General features: G+C 41.7%; 1 protein-coding gene across 2 annotated transcripts in view; it reads right to left on the bottom strand.

Moving 5' to 3' along the window:
• Positions 1 to 19162, bottom strand: part of LOC143924400 (glutaminase kidney isoform, mitochondrial-like) — a 196691-nt gene that overhangs the window by 87462 nt on the left and 90067 nt on the right. For both annotated transcript variants that reach the window (XM_077448698.1, XM_077448697.1), the window contains exons 8-10: positions 18354 to 18386; positions 14458 to 14516; positions 9755 to 9821 (exon numbers count right to left, since the gene is read on the bottom strand). In XM_077448698.1, the coding sequence (XP_077304824.1) occupies positions 9755 to 9821; positions 14458 to 14516; positions 18354 to 18386 (159 nt within the window). The remainder of the gene's footprint in view (positions 1 to 9754; positions 9822 to 14457; positions 14517 to 18353; positions 18387 to 19162) is intronic.

Genomic DNA, 19162 nt, shown 5'->3' with positions numbered 1-19162 from the left:
GGAGACATGAATGGATGGATGAGCGTGTTTGCTTTGAATATTAAAAATGAATTAAATGAGCATATAATTCCTTTATTCAATATGATTAATGCTACACGGCCCTCTCTTAGAAAGAACAGTACCTAGGTACTCTTCTCTTATGGTTATCCTTCGTGTTTTCCTTATGCATATACTTTGTACAATGCAGAATCTGCCAAATTGTCAATTCTTTTGCCTTTGGATAACCATTTGTGACTGGCTTTGGGGTGGCTCTCGGATGAGGAGAGGTCCCATCTGGTCAGGCCTATTACTGCAGAGAAAGTACATGCTATTATTAACTCGTTGGCAGCTGGGAGGGCCCCGGGCCCAGACGGTCTGCCTGTCGAGTTCTACCGATCCCACGTGGATCTGCTGGCCCCTCTGCTGGCTGACCTGTATACCCAGTGTCTGGAGGGGGGAGCACTCCCACCCTCCATGGCAGATGCACATATTATTCTAATTCTTAAGCCCAATAAAGATCCCAAACAGTGCGCCTCATATAGACCCATTGCTCTTCTCAACACTGACTTCAAAATGTTATCTAAATTAATCACCGTTAGACTTAACCCACTTCTACCCTCCATTATAGACCCTGGCCAGACTGGGTTCATGGCCCAGAAAATCGACGGATATCAACCTCCGCAGACTATTCACCAATCTGCATGCCATACATGATAATGTGGGCACTAGAACCTCCTTTTTATATCGAAAAGGCATTCGATTCAATCGAGTGGCCATATCTTTGGGAAATTCTGCGGAGGATGGGATTTCCGTTGCTTTTTATTGGGTGGCTACAAACCCTATACAAATCCCCAAAGGCGGCCATCAGACTGGCAGGGGATGTCTCTGCTCCCTTCCCGCTGTCCAGGAGTACCAGGCAGGGCTGCCCTCTCTCTCCAGCACTATTCGCCATTGCTATGGAACCGGTGGCGGAGGCACTGCGGGTCTCGCCCCACATAAAAGGACTAAAAATAGCGTGGCTGGAGGAGAGGGTAGCACTGTACGCTGACGACCTCCTACTCTTTCTGAATGACGCGGACCCCTCTCTTAGAGGAGCGCTGCGAGTACTGACTGACTTCTCCAGAATAACAGGATTGCGGGTGAACTGGACGAAATCCCAGTTACTTGCTATTGACCCTGAGGCAAAACGACTAGCCCTGCCAGATCTCCAACTGCAATGGGTAGAAGACATGGTGTACCTGGGGGTGAGGGTCTCGAGAGCTGCATCCAGCTTTATCCCCCTTAACCTAGATCCGGTGGTCCAAGGAGTCAAGGCCAAGTTGAAAGCCTGGGAAAACCTTCCTCTATCCCTATTAGGCCGCATTAACCTAATTAAGATGAAGATCATACCTAAATTTACCTACCTATTCCGTAATTCCCCACAATGGATACCTTCCTCATTTTTTACGAAATTGAACCGCATGTTCTCCTCCTTCCTCTGGGGCCCCGGCCCCCATAGATTTAAACTATCCACGCTGATGCGTCCGGTACTGCGGGGGGGTTGGCGTTTCCTGACTGCCAGAAATATTTTCTGGCAGCGCAGTTAGTCACGGTAGTTTGGTGGATGGTACCAGACGCGTTCAAACCTGCGGCGGTTCTAGAGGCTGCAGTAGTCCGCTCCGTGGAGGCCTTAACACATTTACCCCTGCGGGGTCCCAAAGCCCCCTATGACCTGACACCCTCCAAGCACACGACTCTAGTGCAGTCCGCCCTGGAAAAGGTTACAAGGTTTGAATGCACCAGGAAGCCGACTTCGGTATGCGCACCTCATTAGGGTCTCCTCTCCAGATCTGTCAAAGCTCCGTCAAAGATGGACTCAGGACATCCCGGATCTGGGTTCCGAGGACTGGGAGGACATGTGGGACTTTCCCTTCAAAATCCTGGTCTCACTTCAAGACCGTCTCATACAATACAAAATACTACACCGGGCATATATTACCCCGTATAGATTACATAAAATGAGAACCTCCCTATCCTCGGAATGTTGGAGATGTACTGGGGATCCGGGTGACTTCATACACATCTTCTGGTCCTGTCCGGCAATTAAAAATTACTGGTCACAGGTGCTATCTGTAATTCAAGAAGTGGTGGGAATAGATGTAGCCCAAACCCCGCGGATATGCCTTCTAGGATTAGTAGAGGGGTTAGCCCCCAGGATAGCGGACAGAACTCTGATAGGACTCCTACTTTTTTATGCCAGAAAAATGATCACTTTATGCTGGAAAAAGCAGGCCCCGCCGTCAATGCTGTTGTGGAAAACTCATGTCAATAAAGTACTACCACATTATAAGGAAACAGACCACAATAGGGGATGTCCCAAAAAAATACACGAGAGTGTGGGCCAGGTGGCTGGCTGAGGCCTCCACAGCGACCACAAACTGAACATGTACGTGTTGCCATTCTACGGGTGGATGGGATTTTTGTTGTAGTGGGTGCCTAGTATTGCTTTACTTCTTTATTTACTTTTTATATAGTGTAGCCACTACTATGGGTCTAGTTCACTTCTTCTATTGTCCCTTGCGGTCCTAATATTGTGGCATGTCACTGTTACCTGCTGAATGTCTGTTTGTCTGTCTTAAACTCAATAAAAATATAAAAAAAAAAAAAAATGTAATTGCTTCTCGAGAATCAATTCCCTAGCACAGCTCCTTCCTTGCAAATGTTCGCTCTCTCCTGTTCTGGGAGTATCCAATTACTGACTGTGCCGATCCAGCATCCCCCCCCCCCCCCCCCATTTCCCTCAACTTCCTTTTATGTAGCTGATGGAGTGAAGGGGAATACTAACAAGTGTCACTTGAGTGACAGCTCTGAGGATGTGGACATCACATGCAGTTAGCATTACCCAGCAGCCTCACGAATTTTGGATGGCTGCGCAAGGGAGGTTTTCACATGTAAATAACATCCATTAAATATATTAACTACTTATCGTTCTGGGATGTCGTCATATGACGGCACCCAATTTAGCTGAGGTCGTGCCATTTTCCTGGGACATGATGCAGCCCTTTGCCCATGTGATCAGCTGTGTTCAATCATGTCATCTAAACAAGGAAGTGCCGTTTATCGGCTCTTCTCACCTCACACAGAAATGTGAGGTGAGGAGAGCCAATCAGCGGCATCTCCTCACAGGGAAGATGTGAAAGGTAATCAGCACACTGATCATCAGTGCCCCAATTACAATGCCCTCAGCAGTGCCCATCAGTGACAAAGCCTGTGCCCTATCAGTTATGTCAATCAGTGCTGCCTATCAGTGCCCATCGGTTCTGCATATTAGTGCCACCTATTAGTTCCTCATTACTGCCGCCCTATCAGTGCCGCCCTATCAGCGCCGCCCTATCAGCGCCCATCAATACAGTCTCATCAGTGCACATCAGTGAAAGAGAAAAATTACTTATTTGAAACATTTTCCGACAGAAACTAAGTGAAAAAAAATTCTAAATTTGGGGTATTTTTTCCTTTTTAACCACTTCAGGACCGCCGTATTGCCATTGTACGTCAGCACAATGGCACAGGCAGGCAGAATCACGTACATCTACGTGATTGCCTTCCAGCGGGTGGGGGGTCCCATCGGACCCCCTCCCGCTGGATACGGCGGTCCGATTCGGTCCAGCAGCGATCCGTGATGAGGGGATGGCCGTTCGTTTTCGGCCACCCCCTCTGGATCGCTCCTGGCCAATGAGAAGCTTCCTCCCCTGTGTATTGTTTACACAGGAAGGAGGAAGTGATGTCATTCTCCTCGGGGCGGTCTTTTTGACCGGACTACGAGGAGAAGAGTAAAAGTAAGTCTGCACGAACACTACACTGACATGTAGGTACACACAGGCACACAAACCCCCCCCGATCCCCCCCCCGATCGCCCCCCGATCCCCCCCCCGCCCCCCCTGTCACAGTGTCACTGATTGCATTGATCATTTCTTTACTGATCAATGCATTCAGTGTCAGTTGTGACAGTAAAAACTGTCAGGACAGTTAGTGTTAGGTCCAGGGTAGCCCCCTATCACCCCCCAATAAAGATTTAACCCCCTGATTGCCCCTAGAGTTAACCCTTTCACCCCCTTTTGCCAGTGTCACTAAGCGATCATTTTTCTGATCGCTGCATGTGTCGCTAGTGTCGCTAGGTAGCTAGTTATTTTTTTAGGTTCACCGCCAGGTTTTTATATCGCTAGGTACCCCGATATACTACCCAATAATGTTTTTAACCCCCTGATTGCCGCTAGTTAACCCTTTCACCCCCTTTTGCCAGTGTCACTAAGCGATCGTTTTTCTGATCGCTGCATTAGTGTCGCTACAGTCGCTAGGTAGCTAGTTATTTTTTTAGGTTCACCGCCAGGTTTTTATAGCGCTAGGTACCCCGATATACTACCCAATAATGTTTTTAACCCCCTGATTGCCGCTAGTTAACCCTTTCACCCCCTTTTGCCAGTGTCACTAAGCGATCATTTTTCTGATCGCTGCATGTGTCGCTAGGTAGCTAGTTATTTTTTTAGGTTCACCGCCAGGTTTTTATATCGCTAGGTACCCCGATATACTACCCAATAATGTTTTTAACCCCCTGATTGCCGCTAGTTAACCCTTTCACCCCCTTTTGCCAGTGTCACTAAGCGATAGTTTTTCTGATCGCTGCATTAGTGTCGCTACAGTCGCTAGGTAGCTAGTTATTTTTTTAGGTTCACCGCCAGGTTTTTATAGCGCTAGGTACCCCGATATACTACCCAATAATGGTTTTAACCCCCTGATTTCCGCTAGTTAACCCTTTCACCCCCTTTTGCCAGTGTCACTAAGCGATAATTTTTCTGAACGCTGCATCAGTGTCGCTAGTGTCGCTAGGTAGCTAGTTAACTAGGCTCCCAAAAAGTCCCCCACATGTGGTATCCCCGTACTCGGGAGAAGCAGCAGAATTTATTTTGGGGTGTAATTTGACTTCTGCCCATAGCATGTGTGAGCAATATATCATTTAGTGACAACTTTGTGCAAAAAAAAAAAAGTTTGTAATATCCCCGCAACTTTTGGCAAAATATAAAATATTCCATGGACTCAACATGCCTCTCAGTAAATAGCTTGGGGTGTCTACTTTCCAAAATGGGGTCATTTGGGGGGGTTTTGTGCTATTTTGGCATTTTATGGCCTTCGAAACTGTGATAGGTAGTGAGGAGTTAAATCAAAAATTTGCACCCTTAGAAATCCTGAAGGTGGTGATTGGTTTTCGGGGTGCCGTGCGCGAGTAGACTCCCAAAAAGTCCCACACATGTGGTATCCCCGTACTCAGGAGAAGCAGCAGAATGTATTTTGGGGTGTCATTTCACATATAACCATGGCATGTGTGAGCAATATATCATTTAGTGACAACTTTTTGTAAAAAAAAATTTTTTTTTTTTTTTGTCATTATTCAATCCCTTAGGACAAAAAAAATAAATATTCAATGGGCTCAACATACCCATCAGCAATTTCCTTGGGGTGTCTACTTTCCAAAATGGGGTCATTTGGGGGGGATTTGTACTGCCCTGCCATTTTAGCACCTCAAGAAATGAGATCGGCAGTCATAAACTAAAAGCTGTGTAAATTCCAGAAAATGTACTCTAGTTTGTAGACGCTATAACTTTTGCGCAAACCAAAAAATATACGCTTATTGACATTTTTTTTACTAAAGACATGTGGCTGAATAAATTTTGCCCTCAATGTATGACTAAAATTTAGTTTATTCGATTTTTCTTATAACAAAAAGAAGAAAATATCTTTTTTTTTCAAAATTTTCGCTCTTTTTTCAAAAAAAAAAATCGCAGAGGCAATCAAATACCATCAAAAGAAAGCTCTATTTGTGGGAAGAAAAGGACGCAAATTTCGTTTGGGTGCAATATTGCATGACCGCGCAATTACCAGTTAAAGCAGCGCAGTGCGAAATTGCAAAAAGACCTCTGGTCCTTAAGGTGTTTATTGGTCCGGAACTGAAGTGGTTAAGCAAACAATAAAAAACCCAACGATGACTAAATACAACCAAAAGAAAACCCTATTTGTGTTAAGAAAAGGAATACAAATAAAATTTGGGTAGTGTTGCATGACCGCGCAATTGTCATTCAAAGTGTGACATTGCTGAAAGCTGAAAAATTGCCTGGGCAGGAAGGGGGTGAAAGTGCCTGGTATTAAAGTAGTTAAATACACAAATAAGCTTATGAAAAAACTGCTGTTGAAATGAATGGTCCAGCCATTCAGTAAAGGGTCACTTTAAAAACTCTTACACACTGGTGTAACCAGAAGGCTGCTCTTAAGTAGAAACATATTTTATAATGGCTTATACTGAATATTCACTTTACGTAGCTAGTCACAAAGAAGTTAGCCACCCACGTGGATGTCAAATTGGATTTATTCAGATTTAGCACAAATGGACTGCAATACAGTAACCAAAAGGTAACTGCAACACCTAACCATACGGTCTTCTGACCAGGTTTATGGAAATGAAATACACTAGAAGTTTCATACACATACAGATGCTAATATTATACATATCAAACCATCAGGTACAGCACAAAGCTGACCCACAGCAATCTGCGCCAACTGTTCCTCCACTACAGTGTGTACAGTTCAGAGAACAACTAGTGCAAATCTGTCATGTCATTTAATATAATAAAAAATAGAAGTCAGCAACATCGAAGAAAAAGTTCAGGTGGGGAAAGAAAATACAGACTAGCAAATCTTGAACAGGACTATGCAAGGCAAGGAGAAAATCCAAACAGCCAAAAATGCATTTAGTCCAAAGTACAGAAATTAAACAATATGCAGAGCATATCTAGGATTCAGCCACCTCTCATTCTGACTTCACTGACTGACAATCATTTTTGAGATACAGTATCTCACAAAAGTGAGTACACCCCTCACATTTTTGTAAATATTTTATTATACATTTTCATGCGACAACATTGAAGAAATGACACTTTGCTACAATGTAAAGTAGTGAGTGTACAACTTGTACAACATTGTACATTTTCTGTCCCCTCAAAATAACTCAACACACAGCCATTGATGTCTAAACTGCTGGCAACAAAAGTGAGTACACCCCTAAGTGAAAATGTTCAAATTGGGCCCGTGTCAATATTTTGTGTGGGCACCATTATTTCCCAGCACTGCCTTTAACCCTCTTGGGCATGGAGTTCACCAGAGCTATACAGGTTGCCACTGGAGTCCTCTTCCACTCCTCCATGACGACATCACGGAGCATGTGGATGTTTGAGACCTTGCGCTCCTCCACCTTCCGTTTGAGGATGCCCCACAGATGCTTAATAGGGTTTAGGTCTAGAGACATTCTTGGCCAGTCCATTACATTACCCTCAGCTTTTTAAGCAAGGCAGTCGGCGTGGGGGTGTGTTTGGAGTCGTTATGTTGGAATACTGCCCTGAGGCCCAGTCTGTGAAGGAAGAGAATCATGCTCTGCTTCAGTATGTCACAGTACATGTTGGCATTCATGGTTCCCCTCAATGAACTGTAGTTTCCCAGTGTCAGCAGCACTCATGCAGCCCCAGAACATGGCATTCCTACCACCAAACTTGACTGTAGGCAAGACACACTGGTATTTGTACTCCTCACCTGGTTGCCAACACACGCTTGACACCATCATAACCATATACGTTTATCTTGGTCTCATCAGACCACAGGACATGGTTCCAGTAATCCATGTCCTTAGTCTGCTTGTTTTCAGCAAACTGTTTGCAAGCTTTCTTGTGCATCATCTTTAGAAGAGGCTTTCTTCTGGGACAACAGCCATGCAGACCAATATAATGCAGTGTGCGGTGTATGGTTTGAGCACTGATAGCCTGACCCCACCCCTTCAACCTCTGCAGCAATGCTGACAGCACTCACATCCATTTCCCAAAGACAACCTTTGGATATAACACTGAGCACGTGCACTCAACCTATGGTCTTCGCCACAGTGCTGAAGCTCTGTTTCAGGGTCTTGGCAATCTTCTTGTAGCCAAGGTCATCTGTATGTAGAGCCACAATTCTTTTATTCCCTCAGAGTTCTTTGCCATGTTGAACTTCCAGTGATCAGTATGAGAGAGTAAGAGTGATAACACCAAATTTGGGGGGAAGGGTGGTGTGTTGCGCTTCCTTAGATACCAAGAGAAAAAATAAATAATAAACTTATGTGATAAATAGTGACTGTCAATTCAATAACAAAATGTGAAAAACAAGTGCAATAGTGCTTAGTATGTGATACTCAAAAATTGCATACAAATGAACATCTGGTGTATAATATTGCTAGTGCATCATTCCAGTGTCTATACAGTAAGAGAATCGATGGATGATACGAACGTCACTTCCAATTTCCTACGCGTTACGTCACGAATGGACTTCAACTGGGAGTCCATTCGTGACGTAACGCGTAGGAAATCGGAAGTGACGTTCGTATCATCCATCGATCCGTCTAGTTGTGTGTGCCTGTTTATTCGCTCCTGTTTGTGAGTAGATATAGTTTCTTTTACAAATAAATTGTTCGTTTAAAACTACTACACCATGGAGGATATCTTTTACTTGTTATTTTGAGCATTGCTGGTTGACCAAAACTGCAAGGAAGAGCAAGCACTGTCAGAAGTCCCAGTCACAGCCTATCTGATCCCCCGGAATTCCCTCTGCAAATCTATTTTTTTGCTGTATACCTTACAGCTGTGAGGTAATTATTTAGGAATATCAGCACTGACCCAGGATACCGCTTGGAGGAAAACTACCTTGGCACATTGCACTTTATGTTTGGTTGTGAAATCACATTCTAGATCTGCACGATTGGACTGTGTATGGGACACTATCGAGAGTCACAATTTTTTGCAGCTATTTTGCTGCTACTTCATTTCCTTTTTACCAAGGATTATATTGTTTCTGTATGCACATTTTTTGCACATCTAAATTATCCACAGAATCTTTTTTGGATTATTTATTACACTATTTTATCGGTACATTATATTTTTGTAGCTTTATCTTAGATGTTTTAATTTTCCTTTCTGTTTTATCTTAGACGCTTCACCTTTTTATAGTTATTGGAATTAACTATTTGCACTTTATAGCCGTAGATCCCTTTTTCTCTTACTGTATAGACACTGGAATGATGCACTAGCATTATTATACACCAGATGTTCATTTGTATGCAATTTTTGAGTATCACATACTAAGCACTATTGCACTTGTTTTTCACATTTTGTTATTGAATTGACAGTCACTATTTATCACATAAGTTTATTATTTATTTTTTCTCTTGGTATCTAAGGAAGCGCAACACACCACCCTTCCCCCCTTCTTTCTATTTTTTGAGAGTTCACTCAAAAAAAAAGTGTCTGCTGCTCCGATTAGAACTACTTTTTTTACTTTACTTCCAAAATTGTTCTTCTAGCCATAGAGCGCAGGAGCCCCTCTACATACATACTAGATAACACCAAATTTAACACACCTGCTTCCCATTCACACCTGTGACCTTGTAACACTAACGAGTCACATGACACTGGGGAGGGACAACTTCTAATTGAGCCCGATTTGGACATTAATGGCTAATGGCTGTGTGTTGAGTTATTTTGCGGGGACACTAAACTTACACTGCTATACAAGCTGTACACTCACTACTTTACATTGTAGCAAAGTGTCATTTCTTCAGTGTAGTCAAAATGAAAAGATATAAGAAATTTACAAAAATATGATAGGTGTACTCACTTTTGTGAGATACTATAGATGTCCAAAAAAAATAATACATATAGTAAGGACCAACCTTTTTTTCTTTTAAATAGTATCCAATGGCAAAATTTCTGTCTCCACTTTCTCGCTCAGACTGGAACCTAAAAAAGGTATACAGGCAAAAATGAGCATTAAACAGTACACAAAAAAATTAAACATTACAAAATATTTGAAATGTACAGTCCCAATTGTTCCATTCATATACTACTACAATATAAAAGTATATTATATATTGTATATAATGTACAAACAGAAGCCCAGATCTATTTTTAATCCTTATGTTGATAGCATTAGTAAATAGATAGGAAATTAAATCTTATTTTCTAGTTTTAAACTTTTTTTTTTTTTTACATTTCTTCAATTACTTCTGGGTTTCCAGATCTAGGCAAATGAGGTCACACATCCCAGGAGTCTCGAGGGGAGAAGGGGTTTTCTCAGCCAAGCACACCCTCCTGCCTGCATGCACGAACCATGGGCAGATGGAATCCAGGAAGTAAATGCTACATGAATCTACCCTTACTCAAGATGGCCATGGCCAGAAATACTAGGAAGGGTTTCAAAGTGAAATTTCAGCAAAATAAAGCATGGAGACATGGATGAATAAGCTTGCTTTGAATATTAAAAATGAATTAAATAGCATTTTTGCTTTCTGGTGCTCAAATGCAGTGTAGTTCCTCTTTTAAGAAGAATTCCAGTTATGACTATTTTATACAGTTACATTGGTCCAGTTTGGACTAATGTAACAATGCATATACCAGGGCTTGACAAATTTGCTTTGAATCTAGGAGCCAGGTAAAGTTTGGAACCAGACACCCAGAACTGAACCCAGAGCGTTGGGAAATGGGAATTGTTCACACCTGCAGTGGCGTAGTGTGGGTTGTTCACGCCCGGGGCAAGGCAAGTCATTTGGGTCCCTTAACCCGTGGACTTTTAGCACTCCGAGTCCCTTACACTAGTAGTTCTGCTGTGAATGATTATTAAAGGCTCCTTGTTATTCACAGTCTTAGACTCTTATTGCCCACGGCCCCACAGCCTTTCATTATTGTTGAGTAAGTGATAGCCCTTTGACTACAGTAGTTAAAGAGCTCTCTCAGATTCAACCAATAAAAAAAGGTAGCCAGACTACGGCTGTGAACAAGGAGGCAGAACCCTTACAAATCCTTCGCTGGAGAGAGGCCAGCCACCATTCCATCACCCTGACATACAGTGGAGGGCAATTCAGCAGAGAGACAGCCCAATCCAGAAAATATAAATCTCCATATAGCAGAGACACTCCCAATAAATTTAGTAAAGAAACACCCCAATCCAGCAAAGAGGCAGCCCCATCCAGCAAAGAGTGATGCAAAACGAGACCCTTTCCTCTGTTTGACTGAACTGCGCTCAGCCACCTGTCACGTGATCCCCTAACGCATTTTCTAAAAGACTACAATGCATTCTGATTGGACGAGGTGAAGAGGCAGGGAGATGTCATCACCCGAAGGCAAATGGAAAATCACTGGAGCAGTGCCCTGTCGAATTATCTGTACTCTTATTCTGCCTGAAGACTCAAAGCTGTTAATTACAGTACTAGTTAAGAGCCAGAAAGAGGACAGGCATCCTTGCAAAGAAGATTTCTACAGGATCCACCTTATGTATAAATGTATTTACAGACCCCCCCCCCCTTCTCCCACCCGCCACCTTTACTGGGCTCAATGTGAAACCGTGATCGCACTACAGATGTGTGGTGCTGTTGAATGTCAGTGTGGGAGAAATCATTTTAGAGTCAACATCCTGGTAACCTGTAAATGTTTTTAAAGAGTAGCCTATAGAGATTTTTTTTAAGTTTCGCAGTTTGCTGCCATTCTACAGGCGTACGCCCACCCACGCCGCAAACCTGATCCCCGCAGCTACCCTTATTAGCTGGCATCCCTCCTTTTCCACTCCTGCTGGCTTCAGGTGCTGCATGGGGTTTGGGGGATCCAGATGTGTCCCCTCACCAGTCAGATAGCCCCCCATACTGGCCCCCGCCCCCCCAGATTTATTGCTGCTCCGGTGGCATATCTCCTTCCCTCTCGCCGCTTGCAGCTTCTCCCTGCACTGATCACCACAATCTGTCAGGCTGGGGAGCGCAGCAGGGGCAGCAGTGCAGTTGTGGCTTGGTAAACATGTGTTTACAAAGTCCGCCCCCCCCCGTAGTACAGTGGATATAGGCAGCAATCACTCCTATATTCACTGGCAGCTGATACATAGTAAACCACGACAGTTACTATGTATCAGCATACAGCGTACCTTTAAAGGGATTCACAGGTGTTCCGTGTATCTCTGTGCATGCAGCCCCATTCATGTCATTTGGGATGTAGCAACGGCACGAACAGAGCTGTTGCTCCCAATTTTACATCAGTGTAGGTGCGTATGCACGTCTATGACCTCACACTGTTTGCGTTCTGGGTGGTGTACCCACACCCACCCGGATGTCCGATTAGGAGCAGCAGCTATGCCTGTGCAGCCGTTCCAACCCAATTGAAATAAATGGGACTGCCTGTACAGAGATGCATGGAACACTGGCCCATCATGGATGCATGGCCCTTCATGGGCAAACACTTTAGTATGCCACATGTGAACGATGCTTTAGTAGCAATTTAGCAGGAATTTTGTAAGTTACGGTGCGTTTATGTGCACTATTAATGATTTTAGTGTATTTTTAACAAAAATATTGTTTTGATAAACATTTGTACAAAGATCGCACTGCATTAAAAAATCAGCAGCATCTTCTTTTTATTCTACTGGTCATGTGCTTTCAGAAAATGTATGGTTTGGGGTCTTTTACAAATTCTGAAAGCTGTAAGTGAAAAAGGAAAACCTCCAGACTTTAAGAAACATTTGCGTACGTCCGATTTTCACCATTTCTCAAAAAGGCGCAATTTTAAAAATTTACAAATATTGGTTACTTAATAACCTAATACGGGTTAAGCTTTTATATTTATTAGGAATTTAGCATGAATTTTGTAAAATTTGCTGTGTTGGTATCCGCGAATAAGGATTTCATTGTATTTTTAGCGAAAAAATTGCTTTGGTAGACATTTGCGCAAATATCATGGGCCTTAGAAATCATTAGCACCTTCTTTTTAATTCTACTGGTCCTATCCTTTTAGAAAATATATGGTTGTGGAATTTTTTGGGTACGTTCGATTTTCACCATCTTGCAAAAAGGTGCAATTTACAAATATTTGTTATTAAAGCGGAGTGCCACCCATTTAAAAGTCAGCAGCTATGAAAAAAAGTGTAGCTGCCGACTTTTAAATAATCAGACTCTCACCTGTCCCACGGTCCAGCGATGCGGGTGCAGGAAGTCTCGTTCCTCTCCTGCTCCTCTCTGTGGTGCTGGCATTCGAATTGTGGGCACTGGGCTGCGGCTTCACAGTTGGGTACGCACTGCGCATGCAAGAGCTGCGCTGCGAATGGCCGGGCAATCTTCTGGGACCTGTGATGTGTCCCAGAAAATTGGAGGGAGGGGGGAGAGGTGATCTTCCTTCTGGTGCCGCGGAGCCAGAGGAGGAAGTGGGAGCTGGGTGCCTGTAAAAACAGGGTACTCACTCCTCCCCCAAAAAAACGACATGCCAAAAGTGGCATGTCAGGGTGTCACCTGAACTTAAAGCGGAGGTTCCATTTTTGGGTGGAACGCCGCTTTAACTCCATACAGGTTAAGCGTTTATATTTAGTAGGGATTTAGCAAGAATTTTGTAAAACAGTTTTTATCTGTTAAGAATGGTTTTAATGTATTTTTTGCAAATATACTGGTTTAATAAACATTTGCGCAAATACCACGGGCTGTAAAAAAAATCAGTAGCACTTTTTTATTTTATTCTGGAGGTCATATGCTTTCACAAATTCTGAAAGCTGTAAGGGGAAAATGAAAACCTTCAGATTGTTAGAGAAATATACTTTTGCGTCTGTTCAATTTTCACCATTTTGCAAAAAGGCACAATTTAAAAGTTAAAAATATTTGTTAACTCAATACGGGTTAAGCTTTTATATTTAGTAGGAATTTTGTAAAATGTGCTGTGTATTTATCTGCCAATCATGATTTTAGTGGATTTTTATAAAAAAAAAAATTCTTTTGATAAACATTTGCGCAAATCTCGTGGGACCTTAGAAATCAGTAGCACCTTTTTATTTAATTTTGTGCTTTCAGAAAATATATGGTTTGGGGTGGTCTTTTACAAACTTTGAGAGCTAGAAGTGAAAAATAAAAAAGCAATGGAAAAATTGCAAAAATGGTTTGGCCACCTGAGTGTACAAAATGGAGCACAGGGCCTGGCAGCAAAAGGGTTAAAGTGCATTTTTTCCTGAAAATTTGAATTAGCCTGCATGAAGGTAAAAAACCTTGAGCCTTTATAACCACTATCTGTTTTGCATTTGCCTTTACCCTATTGGTATAGAATCTTTGCAGCTGCATGGATCTTAGAGAAGCCTCTGCCTGCACTGTTACTGCCCCGATTGACATCTACTAAATAAAGTCACACAGATATCAGCAAGCTGCACATGAAATCGCACTACTTTGTAGTGTAATTTCAAAATCGCACTGGTGTGAATCAGGTCTAAAGGGCAGTATTCAAATTATTTTTTAGTTTTTTTTGTCCTGATCATAACACACAAAGAATATATGAATAAAACCACAATACGTTCACTTTTTTCAATAAATGTAAACTAAAGATTATCTACATCTTTTTTTTTTTTTTTTTTTTTATGATTACTTACGTAGCATTACTAAACCCAACATATTCATTGCCAGCCATTTTATTGAGAAACTGCATGACCTGTAAAAGTAGAAGACATCAGATGTTAAGTAAACACTGGCAAGCCTGGTATTTCATCCTTTGCCCTCCTTCAGATGTTAGTCATGGACCTACCAGGAGAGGCTAGCATCAAGCAGAAGGTAAATAAAGAACATCTTTGCAGAAAGGTAAAAGGCACAATACACACGACACACTGACGCAGGATTAGGCAACTATCGAAATGTTGAGTATTGGGGGGGGGGGGGGGGGGGGGTGTGAGGGAGAAAATAGCATTACCTTGATTCTGGGGGACAAAGAGGATACCTTCAGGTCATTAAAGCGAAGATATATGGGTGGTATAGAACCAAGGACCACTTTTTGTGCAAGTGAATCTAAACAAAACCTAAAAACAGAGCTTGAAAAGACATTCATGTGTTTTTACTGTGGGGAAAAAAAAACATTTGATTTTATCATGTGGTATATATCATAGTTAATGAGGTTGTGATGAATGTTTTACATTACATTATTGGGTTATAGGTTCAGTCTTCTCAAAATGGCCGATATAGATTCAATTAAAATGTTCTTTAGTCAAACTGTATTTGATTACTTATCAAGTAGGTTTACCGATTTGATGCTACTAGGAATCGCTAGACTTTAGTTATAACTGCACATATTTGGGATATTATGCATTTAGATTAAATAGATTAAAAAAAGGTTATGTACGCTGCGGTATTTGCCGCGGAAATTGTCATACATTTTTAATACATGTGTTCTAACTAAAACATCTATAAAGGTTTACCTTCTTTTAGGATCAGTGTGTGTGTGTGATGCAGGATTATTATTAAGTGCATTTATCCATTAAAGTGTATAAACTAACAATAAATGTATCTTTATAAATAAACCTAAATATTAATGGGCCTTCTGACGACATCCACGGATGCTGAAATATGTCACTTCTGTTATTTGGAATGCATGCCTGCATCTTGAGTGCAACAGCGGCTGGGGTGGCATTCCTGTGGATTTCATTTTAAGGTACCAGGGTGCCAATAAAGGCACATCCAAATGTAAGTGTATAACATTTCCTTTATGTGATTTAACTCTTTTTCATGAACGGTTTTATGCTAAGTGGGCCCTTCCTGCATTTACTATATGCCAGGGTGGAGCTGAAGGAGTGAACCGGAGGAGATTAATTTGAGTTTATAAATAACAGGCAAATGTGGACCTGCTTATCAAAGTGTCATTAAACCTACAGCAATAAAAAAGTGTCAGTACTATGAGATTCGTTTTCTGTATTCTGCAAAAACCTAGTAGATCCAGCTGTTCACTGTCCCCTCCCTCCTTGTCTGTGTCCCTGCTGCAGCCTGAGAATGTGTAGTCCAGCCTTTACTACATCTATTGAGCATGCTCCAGTTTCAGTTCCCAGCCAAGTAGTTAATTTCCTCTTTTTTGTTATCTGCGCAGCCCAAATAAGTAAGGAGTCACACATGTGGGCATATAAACAGTGGTAAATGACAGCTCCCTCCTTCCCTTCTCCTTCATGCCCACTAAACTGCTAAACACACCATTTTTTTTTTTTTGCACAAAAATAATAGATTCAAGTTTAAATACATATTTGTATGACTACGGTATTTAAAAAAACATTTGACATTAATTATGTATTTTTCCTTGTATTTTTTTTTTTTTTGAACATGTGACCGTGACTAGAATCTCCTCCTGCCGATGTTTCACTGCAGATGGGCTGGGAAAGAGCAGTCACATGACAGATGTATATCAATTATGAAAAGGTACTTTAATTTTAAAAAAAAATCTCAATGGGATCATCATTAAAGAGGAGGGATGATGTAAACTAAACTATGCGTGTTTAGCATCACTTTAAGTTAATGGGTCTGCAGATCAATTGAGTGCATGGTGAACTGGGGGAAGGAGAAGTGAGCACAAGAAGGAGGAGGTGCATTGTAGCACTGGCACTTTTTACTCTTTAGTGCAGTGGTCATCAACCCTGTCCTCAAGGCCCACTAACAGGCCAGGTTTTACGTATTACCTTGGGGAGATGCAGGCTAGAATACTGCAATCACTGAGCAGCAAATGATATCACCTGTGATGTATTAGTGGGCCTGTTAGTGGGCCCTGAGGACAGGGTTGATGACCACTGCTTTAGTGTGTAAAAAAAAAAATTCACTAACTTTCTCTCACATTGGAATTGTTGTGGAACATGAATTGCTTATTGGGTAAGAAAGTAGAACATGTTGCCCGAATCACAGTTTGTAAACTATAAGTAACGATTATACTTTATGAATAATTATTTCAGTGCATATTTGGGAGCACTGAAAATGTACTCACATTCATGTTTGTTTGTTTTGTTTTTAACACAATATGTTTAGGTTACTTTACTTGTAAAGGCTTATTAATTTTTATTACACTGCACAATTTAAATATACATTTTAATATTCAGAGGGATATATGTGTTCAGCTGGGGTACACACACACACACACACACCTAATCACAAGAGGATCAAAATGCATTACTAAAATTTTGTTATATCTCTTCAATAGCTGCAAAAAATAAAAAATAAACACAATGTTACTCCTGCCCGAAATCTTGTGTGATCTGGTAAATGGCTTTGCACTCTCCCGACTGGTATCAGCCAGCATTGTACCCAAATCCCAAAAAATGAATTTCAGGTGTCCTGTGTATATTTAATCCTTACAGAATATTTGTGTCTATATTGCAGAGATGACAAGGTCGGACGGTTTGAGTCATTTAGCAAAATATAACTAAGCTGATATCACTACAAAATTTGCTGTGTACAGTCAGCCTACAACAAGACTTAGGAACAGAGTGCATTTTTGGCAGATCAGATTTTTCTTCTGTAAAAATCAGTTGACCTGCTTTCTGTTACCTAGAGTCTTTCCAGGGGTAACAAAGGGACATGTTCAGGTATTGCAGAGATGCACTGCATATGTTTTAAATATGCCCTGGCTTTCACGTTAAGAAAAACTGAGGAGCGTAATCTAACAGAACTAGAGGGCTGAGAGTACATAGCACTTACCTGTGTACTAAAGGAGATAAGTAGGTTTTCACTGCTCACCTCCTTCTGAAAATGCTTGTTACCCATCTGCCTGGCTTCAACGTTACATAAAGTACTGAAGCCTGAGATAGCCAGATAACTAACATTTTCAAAAAAACATTTAATATTAGAAGGATAGCCACAGCAGTTTTACATAGAGAACATTTAGAAACCTCGCACTGATTCCCACAATGTAATACCCAGGGTCGAACTATGTATGGTCAGGCTGAATGTACCCACGATAAATCAATCACTTTTGGTACAACCAGCCTGCCAGATCTTACTTGCGATTATTGCAAGTGGCTATTATAGCTGCTAGAAAGGATCCCTGCCTTCTCCTAGCGGGGGCAGCTTCCTCACTCCCCGCCGGGAGAAAACAATGGCTCGGCAGGAGGGATTCCTGCATCAGCACTGTCCACGTTGATGGGGAAATCAAACAATTTCTTTCTTGCAACCTGTGGTTGCAGGAAAGAAATTCACTCAGTCTATGGCCTGCCTGAGTTGCTTGTCAGCAGGACCAGGCACAGCCACCTGGGAAACATGCATACAATTATGCAAATCACTGCTAACTAAAGTCTCTATATTTAGTTCCACTTTGGGAGGACAGCACTGGGAGGGCAAAAATTTAAATGTATTAAGTCCCAACATCTTTTTTTCCCCCCATCTGTTCTTTGTAATAAATTATTCCCCCATGTGCACTTGAAGGATACAGTTAATTTATAAAATGTTATAATACATTTAAATCAAAAACAAATATTTTTTGTTTTATGCAACAGGAAATTTAATGATGCAAATGATCATTAACACTTACGTAGTCAAATTTTTCTGCATTGCCTGCTCCTTGCTGCAGGGGGGAAAAAACAAAAACACAAGTTAACGGTTTTACTGACTGAGTGTGTATATGTATTGCATTGTGCCATGTCTTTACAAATGTGATGGTCTCAACATACTGTATAGCAAAAAACAGTCAGTGACCATCATCAGGAGAGAAATGCTGCTCAGTTGGATGAAAATGTATGTTTTCCATGAGCTACACTAATTTATAAAAAGGGTCACATGTTAAATTCACTATCCTTTCCTGATCATTTGCCAGCTTTATAAAAGGCATTCTCTGGCACTATAGTATGATATATTCATCGGCTCCTGGATTCCTCCTTCCTAAATTAGATGCAGATTTCAGTGTCCAAAGTACTTAGACTGGAAAATGTTACAAATTTGCCAGTGACACCTTTTTTGCCTAAATTCACAGTTACAGCACATTTATCTTCTACAACATTTTCTGACAGCTTTCCTTTGAAGTGGTTGTAAACCCCAGTCATGGATTTTGAACATCATATCTGTAGTGTTTACTTATCGCTCTCCAAAGCTCTAAGTGTTGTTTCTCTCTGATGCTTCATTCCTCTGATATCAACAGGAGTCACTTCTGAGAAGTTTTCCAGACCCAAGGAGATACATTTGTGTCAGGAGGGAGGGAGGATCTCAGAACAGAGCTGGTCTATGCACAACACAGTTCTTCTGCTGTGTGGAGGGGAGTGGAGGGGAGTGGAGTGGAGTGGAGTGGAGTGGAGTGGAGTGGAGTGGAGTGGAGGGGTCTGTGTGCTCCTTTCCTCCAAATCAGCT

This window comes from Lithobates pipiens, unplaced genomic scaffold, assembly GCF_037356315.1.
Source record: "Lithobates pipiens isolate NorthernLeopardFrog02 unplaced genomic scaffold, aLitPip1_a1.2 Scaffold_22, whole genome shotgun sequence".
NCBI classification, from domain to species: domain Eukaryota; kingdom Metazoa; phylum Chordata; class Amphibia; order Anura; family Ranidae; genus Lithobates; species Lithobates pipiens.
The sequence above is the reverse complement of the archived record's forward strand: the minus strand, read 5'-3'. Positions and strand labels throughout refer to the sequence as shown.